The sequence below is a fragment of the Anarhichas minor genome, unplaced genomic scaffold, assembly GCF_050575085.1.
Source record: "Anarhichas minor isolate MPS153535 unplaced genomic scaffold, ASM5057508v1 ptg000021l, whole genome shotgun sequence".
NCBI lineage: Eukaryota > Metazoa > Chordata > Actinopteri > Perciformes > Anarhichadidae > Anarhichas > Anarhichas minor.
The window spans coordinates 4,580,058-4,593,174 of record NW_027466467.1 but is presented as its reverse complement, the minus strand read 5'-3'; the positions used below and the strand labels follow the sequence as shown (position 1 = coordinate 4,593,174).

Here is a 13,117-nt window from a genome sequence, read left to right as displayed (position 1 = left end):
TATTCAACCTCTAGCGTGTCTCGTCCTGATCATGTTGCTGATAGGAATTAGGCTCAACACAGCCGAGGGTAGTGGTCAAACTGGAGGTGGAGAATACAAAAAAGAAAAAGTGTCAAAGACAGTAACTTTTTGAAAAGGGCTAATATCTTTTAAAGTGGTTTATAGCCAGGGAAAGTTGTTATTTGGGCATGATCACTAAAGAGCGAGACATTTCTGTCTCTGTTGAGAATAATAATAAAGTCTGTTCAACTATACAACATCAATTGTGGGCATTGCTGTTAAGCTTTTTGATTACTAATTATTCAGATTGTGAAGAATGTAATGGAGTCTTAGAATTACCCACGGCGATAATGCAGTGTATTCAAGAACTCATTTTAGAGATGAATTATACATCGGATACTTGGAGATAATTTGAAGGAAAAGAGATGTGATGCTTTTACAAACGCCCGGCTTTAATATGCTGCTCTTGTCTCAGCCGTTGCCCCAGATTTCTCTCACAACCAACTGAGGAGCCAGACGCTGGTGAAGGTTGGAGGAGATGCGCTCATCGAGTGCAAGCCCAAGATGTCTCCTTGGGGCGTGATCTCCTGGCGGAAGAGCAGCGAGCCGCTCCGAGAAAGTAACAGGTAACGCAAACATTCGCACATCTTTTGCTCTGCTTTCCGCTGTGTGGCTGGACTTCTCCGAGCACATGTTCTCATTACTTTTAGCCAGGCACGGATCCCCGGTGGCCGAGTTCACGAGTATTAATACAGACACATATTATGCGAAACAACACTCTTTCCAGATGTACCATCTTGTTTCACATTTCAATATGCAACCTTCAGTTTAAGTCATGTGACGTGGCCCTCAGCTGGTTGCAGTATTGGACGAGATTCTCACTGCCACCTCGATCAGAATCCTCCTTTCACTAAGCATAATAGCATACATTAAGGGAAAGTACACTTCCCTAAAAATGATATCTAGAGTGAAATATTATGTAACTACCACAAGATATATTTTTAATCACTATTAGCATTAATGGCAACAGACCTGAGGCAACCTAAAAGTTGCACTGTTCACTATATCTGTCCGACATGTGGATCTAGTACTCCCTGTACTTCCTGGTTCTTATTTCATCGCCGTTATCCAAAACAACACGTACGTCAGTGGCCATCGGTGTCTGATACCGACGCACTTTAGCATCTGTTTGAGACGCACCAAGCTCTCAACTAACTCCAGTATGAAAACAAACAAACCTGAACTTTCACCCAGGAGGCCGCTGTACTTGTCTTGTCTGAAACCAAGTCAACGTTGACTTATTTTTACCATAGTTTAAGTAAACTTACGTTAAAAGTTTATTTTGAAAAGCTGTTGTACTCTTGCTCCATCGAAAATGTCCCGTATATATTTGGGTGCCTTGGTAGTGTAGGAGTTTATTAATGTTGTTTATGTAATAGAAACATCCCAGGTTTGAGTACGGGTGAGTACTTCCCCTGTGCTGTCACCTCTCTACTGTCCCCTATCAGAACATAATGCCCCATAAATACTTCAACTTAAAATATAATGTCTTATAGGGATGAATTGACTTCTCTTTTCAATGCAACGCAAGATTTTCACGAGTCAAACAGTCAGTGAGCTAAGCATTTTGTTTAATTCAGAATCAATGTTTCACCAAAAGCCTCCAGTCACTGCAGCATGTTAGTGCCACATGTCCACGGAGAGATTGTGATGCCCTCTTCAGATGTGTCAGGGACAGCTAAGAGAAAAATCAGCATGAAGACTAAATGAGTAATGATTTATGGGGTTTGAAGTGTTTTATCTCCAGATCTTTAGCACTGACCAAAACAGACCGGCTGCTGAGTAAATTCAAAGTGCTAACCAAGTACGTTTCACCTCAGTGGGGATCCAGAAATCAAATTATTCAACTTCTGACAGCAAGTTTCAGTGGAACTGAGGGCGATCCGAGCGTCCTGCCACGTCTGACCCCTGAGATGTGTGTTGTGTGCTACACGGGATAGCTTTTGCCAGTGTTTGTGTGTGCATCCGTCCGAATGAAGCGTAAAGTCTGGCCCTGTGGCCTCATTGCAGGCAGGGGTCATCCATTGGGTGTCACCGCTCTAGCATGACTCTGCTCTGACAGCAGGGCTGTGTGCACAGTGTCTTGCCAGGCTTTGCATATATACAAAGCGGTGTTGTTGCTTGTCAAACAAAGTGGCGCGGAATTTGCATAGTGGTTTCGCCGCTGGTGCCCTTCACTCGCCCTGCGGCACCTCCGTCACACGTTTCAGCCTCTCACCACCTGGACCACTTCGATTCTGTTGTTTTGAATTCATAGCGAGGATTGATTTCACATTTGTCTTTGTTGTGACGCCCTCTTGAAGTGATAAATCAAAAATGGAATTGCTCGTCCCCAATGTTAAATGGATGCTTTGTGATGCTTTTCACCACTGCATATACTTGTCCTTCAAAGCTCTCACACATTCCTGACTATAAATCACATAATGACCAACTGCTGTGATAAATAATTAATGAATCGAGAGTTGAATCATTTAGGTGTTATTATTTAATTACTCTAGAATAATTAAAATGAGGGGATTCTTTTTTGTTAAAGCTGTAACTGTAAGATGCTTTTACTGCAGATTTAGATGAGTTCTTTGCACTCAGAGAATCACGATGATGGCAATTAGTAGATGGATTTCTGTAACTCTGTCTTTGTTCGGAAGACATATTGAAATATGATTATCTAAAAAAACTGCTGTACAGTCCAAAACAAAATGGAGAGGTTACACATACTTAGGAAAACAAACCCAAACAAAAGTGATGAATCAAGAACATTAAAATGCAACATACTCGCATCAAAACTATTCATTCCGGCAGTGATGCAAATTTGGGACGGTTGCGACACTATTTCAATAAGAGATTTGAATAGATTTGTGCAGGCAGAGGACAAACCTTTTGACTGAGTCTCTCTGGACTCTGTCTGAGGTAAATTCTGCTGTATGCTAATTTAATGAATTTCTTTTTAGCAAATTGCTCTGAATAAATTTCCCCTCGGTAAAGAGATACGCAGTGTATATTTCCAAGGCTTTTATTGTGAAAGGTAAGAATGGAATGAAAGGATCTTGTACTAGTTGTCTTAGTCAAGGTTGAAAGGAGTTGGAATTAAGGTTTGACATTATATTACGCTATAGTGTAAAGTCCTTTCCGCTTAACATGATTGGTTGATGCATTTGTTTGCAGTGCAAAAGCTCAGACAAGTCAAACATTATTCTGAAAAAGAATTATGTTTTTTTTGTTCTGTGTGGACCTAGTCATGACAAAAACAACATTTTGGAAAAACTATTTTTCAAGGCCTTTACACACCCACGGTGTGTGAATCTGAATACCGTGAAAATCAAATGAGCATCCCACGAGGATCACTTCTTGGAGCTTTGTTGTTATACCTATATTTCATTGACATCTGTGTGGCACAAGAGTTCGGCTACAATTGTATGCTGACGATACTGCTTTATTTGTGGTGGAACAAACACAAAGTATTGCTTCAGCCAAACAAACAGATTGCTTGGGCAGGGGACACTCTGGCTTCACACTAACTGCCTAACTGACTCCGATTGTTAAAAAATAAAAGTGTCTCTGTGTGTTTGTCGATCAGTAAGCTCCCAGTCACAGACACTTTCAAACTGAGGAAGAAAGATAATGAAATAGAGGCAGTTCAGGATTTTAAGTATTTTGGAATTGTTTTGGACTCCCAGCTACGGTTTGACAGACACACAATGGTAGAACTGCTCTAATCTTCAAACCTTTAGGCAAATTAGACACATTTATGCACGCAATGATTGTTTCTTATCTCCCATACTGCATAACCCCTTGGTCTCAGGCATCAGCCTCTGCCATTAAACAACTAACATCCCTTTACAACCGAGCTATAAAGTGCCGGACAAGCATTACGATGTTATCATTGCAATATCCTAAACAAGTATGATCTTCTCAGTTTTCACAATTTTCATAAACTACTCCAGCCTCACACTTACATTTAAATGTCTCCACCTTCTAGCTCCACCCGTTATTAACACTTTCATCACCAGAGTTCAATATAGTGCCACTAACTCTCTGACATCTGAAATATACTGTATATCAAAAGAAAATTGTCGAATGAGACAATTTAGGATTTCCTTTTGCGCAAACTGCGTTCTCAATCAAACCCTCTGGAACCCCCTCCCACCCTGACTGTGAAACGTTTTCTACAACAGTCAAGTTGTGGTTAGCACTCGGCCAGAACCGTCACAGTGACGGTACTTGTCTTGTCCCTTACAAATAAAATGAAATAAATAAATGAAATCATTAGTAAACCACAAATATGTTTTTATGCTTTTAGTTCCAATTGAATAAAGGATGTTTGGCTTGGACCACCTGTGCCGCATGCTCCAAAATTAAGAACAAAGAAGCACAGATTTGAAATTAAAATTCAACAGTCCCAGCTGTATTACAGTACATTAAAATGCTTTTCTTTTGGTTTTTTTGCCATAATGCCGGATTATATTGCCAGCTAGGAAGTGGAGTAACTATTTACAAAGCTTGAAAACATGCCAGAGCCTTTCAAATGGGCTGATTATAACTCCCCTTACTCTCTTTCTTATTATTTCCCTTTTCTCTCGTCTGTGACATAGACACCCCGGTGTTGTACGCCACACAATAAACATGTCCAGCATCTGCTGTGGTAATCATTAGAGCAGTGGTCCTTTAAACGTCTCTCTAATAACAGCTGCCCCACCTGTATTCACTGTATTAGTTTTAGTACAGTAATCAGCCTGCCGGTCTTTTTGAAAACCAATACGACTTCAGTGAAAGTAGACTACTGGTGCCATTGAGTGAACTGCAAAGGCGGAACATGCTGGTGTCGCACATCGGCTGTGTGATAAGCGCGAGTGCTACATTATTTGCTCGTTAATTCTTATTCGGTTTTCTGTTGAGCCCAGATAAAAGGAACGTGTTTTGCAGACATGTGCAGGCTGTGTATGCGTGCATGTCTGAGCAGGTCTGTTTAGTTTTGCACCTGTACAGAAAGGTGTGAAATCACGCGAGGTAGCTGTGAACCCCTTTTGTTGAAGATTAATTGCCTTAATTGCGTTAGCACTCCACTGTGGCTTCGGCAGAAAGGGGGAACCAGTGTCACCAGCTGGGTAATCCATCTTCATAGCAGCAGCCCCCTCTTTTTCCTCCGCAGAGGACCAGTGGAGGGGTGTGTGTGTGTGTGTGTGTGTGTGGAGAGGGCGGGGTGGGGGGGGATGTCTTATCTACCCCAGACAACCCTGCAGAGACGAGGTTTAGATGACATCAGCTGGAACAAAGCAGCTGAGAGCGCAGAGCAGGTCTTGCTGATGAGTGCGTAAGTGGGCCGTGTCAGCCGTGGAGAGAGCAGCCTTAAAAAAAAATACATTTCAATATGTCACGGGCAGCAGGAAGAAATCAAGTTTGTTCAGCCGCTCACACCAGACGCACTGAGTCAACTCTACCCCTGCATTAATACACCATCTTTGAAAGACCTTGAGTATTCATGCAAATGTTTGCGCTGGTTCTTTCAGTGCTTTGATGAAGGCGTTAACCCCTGGAGGGAGGCATGAGGGCTTTCAGGCGTGGCACAGCGGATTCATGTTGCCTTGTTGTGTGATTTTTAGTGCACATTGCAAAAAAAGAGGATAAAATGCTTTCATTTGAAAAAACAAAAGTTGATTGACACATAATTGTTTTGATCTTTAGCATTCATTCTCTCCTCCTCCAGGAGTTGAGGGGCGGTGAGAAATCCGGCATGCTGCAGGTATCCGTGGCAATACTATTTATTAAGCACAGTCCAAAAGGTCATACATCTAAGATATGGCAATGTGATGTAAATGCCTTATACTAAAATGTTCTTTTCTTTCAGTGTACTGTATTTCTAGGTTATGCATCATACCTCCCCCAAAAATACAAAAATAAAAAGATATCTAGACTAGGGGGGGGAAACAAATATGAACCCAGCTGGTGGCTAGATTTCCTGGGGAAGCAGAGTTGGATCCTTTCATGTGTATTATAATTGCTGAGGGGAGATAGTGCTCCAAGAACAAAAAACATAGCTGGCAAACTGCTGCCCAGTCAAAATGCCAGTTGGGCTCCCGCTGTGTCAGTAAGTGCACAACACAGATGACACTACAATATATTAAAAAAAGTATGTATTCGATTTATTTATTTCAAATCCCACCTCACCTCATTGAAATTAGTTGATGAATAGCAGTTTAATGACTCGTATTAACAGATTTTGCGTTCAATAAATAAATCATTAACGTTCTTTGAGCTCCGCACAGAGCCAGCCAACTGGTGAGGAGATTCAGAAACTCAATTCAGGAGTCCAGGATTCCACGAATTATATTATCTTTCAGGTTGAAAACCTAAAATAACTGCGTCTCGGGGACACACTGTCTCTGCTGCCAGTCTGCTCTGATGATCTCTGTGACTCGGAACGGTAGAATAAATAGTTATGTGATCTCTCTGTCAGGCCTGAAATGGTGCTCATGGCACCGTTATAGTTTATTTGGCACCACTATTTATTCTACAGACATGAGCTGTGGATCTTCAGTGGTTTGTTTTGCCTTTCAGCGGACGAATTTTAAAAAGCTGAGAATACTTTGATGTCTCAAACACTCTCTCCAATTTCTCCAATGATTTCTGTCCAGAAACGTCTGTTGGCTACTGCTACACGCCTATTGAGACCGTGAACTGTGTGAGATGGTGCGCCAGTGTAAGCCGTAGCAGTCGCTGTGCACTTGGGAGTGTAACCAGTTGATTGACATATTTGAACAAGGAGAGTACAGGAAGGTTGTTGCCGAGGTAACATCTGTTCAAAGTTTTATCAGCTCTTTTTTACCCCAGATGAGTGGTTTCAAACTGCTAGAGACGTACGGTCCCAGGGCACATGGGGGGGAAAACGTAAAGGAAGGAAGCCACCGGAAATAGGGGGAAGGGAGATGTGTGTAAGACGTCTCCCGAATAACAGTAAGGTTGAAATTCAAATATCTTGGCTTGTCTTAATAAAGCCATCAGAACCGAGAGGTTGATTAAAAACTATTGAAATTCACAGATCTTAAACTACTCAGTCTAAGTGATAAAAGTGTGTATTGCCCGCTGAATATAGAGCAACAGATAGTGAGAGGTGAAAATTAAAAAGGGTGTGAAGATTTTATAGTTGCATTATTTTTACAACAATTTCACCTTCAATAGGATAAGTCGATAAGGTTGCTTTTTGACGCATTTACTAAAAATAAAATGCTCATTGTTGCCAAGAAATGTCACAGCAACCATTGTCTCAGTGGCCTGCTGGTCCAGTGATCAGAAATAGCTTTTATTGGCTGTTAAGACGAACAGAAACGCTAATCTCGTTGGAAAATGCTTCCTCTTCAGTGGTTTAAAGCGGCTAAGTCAACACTGCCTCTTTCATCAGTGCATTCATGGTGGCTTCAGTACAAACAAGCTGCTGTCTTTATCACACATTGCGAGTAAATTTACTGCTTATTCAGACAATCAGTAGGGACAGTCGTGGGTTACAGAAAAAAAAAACCACTACAGTTAGCAGGCTGAAGACAAGAAATGTTTGCACCACTGGCTTCTGGACAGATGGCAGGACGTTTTGGCATCACTGGCTAGAATGGTTGCTGTGGTTAGAACATGTTGTGTCAAAAGGCAGACTATGCAGAGTTGTGTGACAACATAATACAATGTGTGTAAGTTTAAAACAAATTGTAAAGCCATAGCCGTGTAGTACGGAGCCCTTAGAAGAGATTTGGAAGGAAAAAAGTAATTCCAGCACCATGGAAAGAACTGCAACAATGAGGCACGCACACACACACACACGCACACACACACACACACACACACACACACACACACACACACACACACACACACACGGGCTCTCCTCCCGGCAAGGAGTGAGGCGGAGGGAACACGGGTTGTGAGGACCCACGGTGCCGTGAGATTCTATTTCACTCGAAAAGTGGAAGCTAGCAAGCTAGGCTAACCATCTTGGACATGGAGTAACACGCAGAATCATACATAGGGAGGGCTCAAATGTCAAAGCAGCGTTGGTCACTAGCTGGTCAGCTAAATATAAAATAAAATAAATGTACATCAACGATACACAGAATATATTCTGAGGAATTTGAATACTTAATTAATTAAAACTATTGTAAATAATTGACTCTGTTCTATATCTTTTGGGCGTAGCAGGTGTGATTTCCTTCGGAGCACATATCTACGATGCCCTATAGATATGCTGTCAATATTTTCTCTTTGTCACATTTCACCCAAAAAACTACTATGATGAATATTGACAAGACAAAGTGGAAAATCGTTCTTATATTTCCCAGTATTTCAAAATCTGTAATAAAAATAAACCCAGTCAACACCGGGCTTGAAGGACATTCCCCGTGCAGATTAAAGGTGAGTCCATTCTTTGTGTTTCATATCTCATTGCACAAATTACACGTACCTTTTCTTGTAAAGAAAACAAAAGTGGCCGCATCCGCGTAGCTTGACATACTAATGGGACAGTCGTTTTCAAAGTCTGCGCAATTTACTTTGACAACTCAAATGCCACTGGTGAATTGGCCAAATGTCAGCCCCTGCTTCCTCCCATGTTTCTTTCACTCATCACTTTGTCACGAATTGAGCTCAGACGTAGCCTTCACTTTGACGCCTCTTTAATTCTGCTTTCTACTTTTGCCACACTATTGACACACACCCGACGGAGAGTGAGTGCGCCGCGTGAATCGGTGAGCATGAGAAATTGCTATCGAAGGATGCTCTCTGACTCCCTTCGTGCCCGCAGCCGTTTTTAAATCATCTGTTAAGGTGTGTTCATAGCTTTTAAGTGGTGTCTGTAAATGTCTGAGCTGTAGGTGTGAGCTTAGGAGTTTTTGAGTGGCTCGCTGAGTTAAAGTGAGAAGACACACGGCGGGCATCTGTATGTGGCCTGGATGTTGATTTGTCCATTAGTCTGGGGAGAGAGAGAGAGAGCTGGATTGGCCAAATTCTGTAGTCATGACCCACGGGTAGGCTGTCCCTCTTGCATATTGTATATCCCTCCTTCGTTGGCAGTGCAAATAAGCATGGCTGTCACGTAAATGAAGAGATGTCTCGCAGAGTGATCTCCATTTATAGGCCCATCTGCTCCGCCAGACGCACTCCAGAAAGAATCCGTGTCAGGAGAACACCAAGTCTGTGGAAGAGGCAATCGCAGGCAACTCTGCATTCATTTACTTATCGCATATCTTCTTATCTTTGCATGATGCCTTTGTTCTGTCTCAAGGAGATTTTAATAAGAGTCTCATCAGATGTCTTCGGGCTTAATTTTATGAGGACTTGGAATTAATAAGCGCTGGACGGGAACAGGTGTATTAATAAAGGTGGTGATTAAATGATCCATGTGAACGGACGGCCCTGCGCTGCTAATGCAGTCCCCTCATTCTCAGGCTGCATGCTGTTATTCTTATTGAAACCAGTGTTTATCATGTTTAAATGTCACTTTGCCTTTTTTTTTTGTCGTCAGATCTCTAATTTCCTCATTTGCCTCTAATTGAACATCTGCTTGTGAAGTGGATTTCTGACTCTCTGTGGAGGTTAGCAGCGTGAGCGAGCAGTGCCAGGCCTGAATACTGAAAGCTTATGTGCCCAGAAGGACTTATTTCATTACTTTGCCTTGAGGAAAGGTTTACCACCAGACAGGGCTGCCGCAGAAGGCTGACTGGTGCTTATTTGCATTCTGTCTTTGCCTACACCTCTCTCCACCCCGGCTGTAGCTTAAAAAGCCCCGTGAAGGAGTGTGCTACCACCTCGCCTGAGAATGGAAGCAAGCGGAGGATTAGTGCTCCGCTGATCCTGGCAGCTGCAGACAAACACCCGACACTGTTCAGAGGCGCCTGCTAGCACACACACACACACACACACACACACACACACACACACACACACACACACACACACATGCGCATAGCAGATTACTGTAAATGTTTTATTTATCCCAACACGCCTCTGAGTTGGAGCTGCTCAGGAGGTGGAAATAATCTTGGTCGGCTGAAACATCAGTGGGCAGAGTCCTACATTTCTTTTGGAAGGAATGTTAGGTAAACGGACATTCTTGATTAGTAATCAAAGTAATAATAGAGAATATTGATAGATTTCTCTTTTTAAAATCCATTCATAAGCATGGCATGCATGATGATTCGTGATGTACCTGGAAGCATGGGTGGATGATGAGACAGTGGGCCCCTGCACACAGACATGCAAATGGTTCCACCACCTCTCCTGCATCTGAGACGCACAGACTTTGTAATTTGTTAAATCTCTTTTTGTAGTTGTTTTGTGTCTCTTTGTAGGTGTTACGCATATCTGTGGTTGCATGTCTCTCTGTAGTCATTTTATGTCTCTTTGGGGTCACTTTTGGGCTTTTTGCAGTTGTTGAGTGTCTCTTTGTAGACATTTTGTGTCCATTAGTTGTTATTCCGGTCTCATTGTGGTTGTCTTGTGTCTCTTTGTGGCCATTACGCATATCTGTGGTTTTGTGTGTCTTTGTTGTTGTTTTGTGTCTTTTTTACAGTTGTTTAGTGTCTTTTTGTAGTTGTTTTGTGCCTCTTACTAGTCATTTGGTGTCTCTTTGTGCTTGTTTTGTGTTTCTTTGTAGTCGTTAAGCATATCTGTGGTTTTGTGTCTCTTTGTAGTTGGTTTGTGTCTCTTTGTGGTTGTTTGTGTCTCTTTGTAGTTCTAGTGTGTCTCTTTGTGGTTGTTTGTTGTCTCTTTGTGGTTGTTTTTTGTCTCTTTCTAGTCCTTTCTAGTAGTAGTAGTAGGTCAATCAGTCAATCAGTCAGTCAGGGTGTCCAATCCTTGAACATTGGGACGCCCAAGTCCCCTCACTGAAGTTGAATATGAATGAGTAGTTTGATATATTTGTGGCTCTAATCAGGGTGGACTGCACCATGCGTGTGACATGCTGTGATCATGAGATCAATGAATAAGAAGATCATGATCTTGACATTGCTCCCTAAGGTCTAGATAGGCTGGATTATAGCCTGTATTAGAGACATTTACTAGCAGGTTGTGCAAGAGGAAATTGCCAGCTCCTTTCACTCAGACATATTACGAACCCTAATCATCAAAATGGCTTTTTAGACCATGCAGGTGCAGAATGATGCTTTATTACCTCCGCCACGGAAGTCACGTTTTTTGGTATGTTGGGTTTGTCTGCAGAGTTACGGAAAAATACTGGCCTGCATGATACCTAATTTAAATGTGCGCAAATAGCACAGGAGCGCCGAGACGCTATTTCTTTATTCATTTTGTGTTTTTTGTCCAGGTTTAGCAGCTGCAGAAGCCGAGCTCTCATGCTCTTAAAATGTATCGCGGTAACACTTTTTTTCAAATGGTCTAAAAGGGCATCAGCTGAACATATTGTGAACTGGCAAATCACAGTTTAAACATCTTCAATCTAACCAATGAGTAGACTGCAAAGGGCGTGAAGAAAATGTCCACCCAAAATATTTAGAGCCCAAATACCGGTCAATAGTGATGGAGAACCCCTTTGCCTTTCTGTACCGGAGAACTGATTAAATATAGGGGGTTAGGGGGGGAAATCATACTCTCTTTCTTAAAATAGTCATTATTCAGGGAAAGAAGAAAAGCATCAAACCTTTGAACGGCAGTTTGTATCGCTAAATCTAAATGTTAAACCCAACTATTTAACATGCCTCTGGGGCACTTCGGCTTTTAGTCCGGGTGATCTGTATCGAAGGACACTCTCCTTATGGACAGACTGTTCAACACCCTTTGCTTGTCAGCCGTGCTCGTGAGCATTCATTGAATTTGTTGTTGTATTTAGAGACCATCAAAATGATTCATAGATCAATTTACCTTCCAGCCGTTACGGTCCTGCCTCCCACATCCCACTGCATCACTCACAGACAGTATATCCTTTAAATCATTAAGACTTCACATCATGTAGTGCCATCCATTTTTGCTTTGCGTGTACATTTGCTATATTAGCAGTTTTTTTCCTTTTCTGGAGAAGGCGGGGGGGGGGGGGGGGGGGGGGGGGTTGAAAAAAGGAAAAACATGAACAAGAATATGCTGCTGAGTGACTAAACTCAAATAAATCTCAGGCCACAGATAAAGTGAATTCCGCGATGTTTGCTGAGATTAAGTCGAAACCCTCTTTACCCGCCCGCATCCCATGTACTGCTCGCTGGGATTATTTTTATCTGGAAGACTGTGGCTGATATCATTTTTCAAAGTGAGAATCCGCCAACGCAGCATGAGTAATCCATCTTGGTTCCTCCGACAATTTCCTGCGGAACATGTGTGTGTTCTTTATTCCTGAAGGGATACCTCAGCACACGAGAAGAGATGGATATCTCGGGGAAGGGGAATAAACAAGGAGAGCAATTTGTGATTAAATGAATCCTCTGGAAGTACGTGCGCACACCTCTCTGCGGCCCAGCCCGATAGACTCCCTCTCCCCGCAATGCAATTACCAACACAATCACATTGTGTTCCACAGGCGGGAATTAAGACGTTCTCAATCAGCCTGCTTCATTAAGACACCTTCCTAGAAGAAATGCATACTTTTACACAACATTTACTCCAAGAGGGTTCATTTGCACTGAGGCCCATTGACAGTAGTGTGTGTGTGTGTGTGTGTGTGTGTGTGTGTGTGTGTGTGTGTGTGTGTGTGTGTGTGAGTGAGAGTTTTTTTTTTTATGTTATTTTTTCATTATAGGCACTAATAAGTTAACAATATTTTGACGCCTGGGGAACATGATGTGATCCTGAGCACTTTTTCCATTTATTGTCAAAGTGAGACCAGATAACACAAATGTCTGGTACTTTTGATTTCATTTATCTCCGCATTATGAAAATCGAGCTTTAACTTTCCTTGTTATTTAGAAAATAAATCTAGCCACCAATTCCCAGAATGGAAGATCCAATATTCAAATTGCATAACTAACTGTACCTAGGACTGTTAGTATTATAATGCAGTGCACAAGTGTACAATTTCTGCTCTATCTGTCAGAAAAAGAAAAAGAAGTAGCACAAAAAAAAGGAGAATTCATATAGC

General features: G+C 42.1%; 1 protein-coding gene across 1 annotated transcript in view; it reads left to right on the top strand.

The window, feature by feature from the left end:
- cntn4 (contactin 4) overlaps window positions 1–13,117 on the top strand; it is an 85,767-nt gene that overhangs the window by 46,019 nt on the left and 26,631 nt on the right. The window contains exon 9 of the mRNA XM_076096384.1: window positions 476–626. Within this exon, the coding sequence (XP_075952499.1) occupies window positions 476–626 (151 nt within the window). The remainder of the gene's footprint in view (window positions 1–475; window positions 627–13,117) is intronic.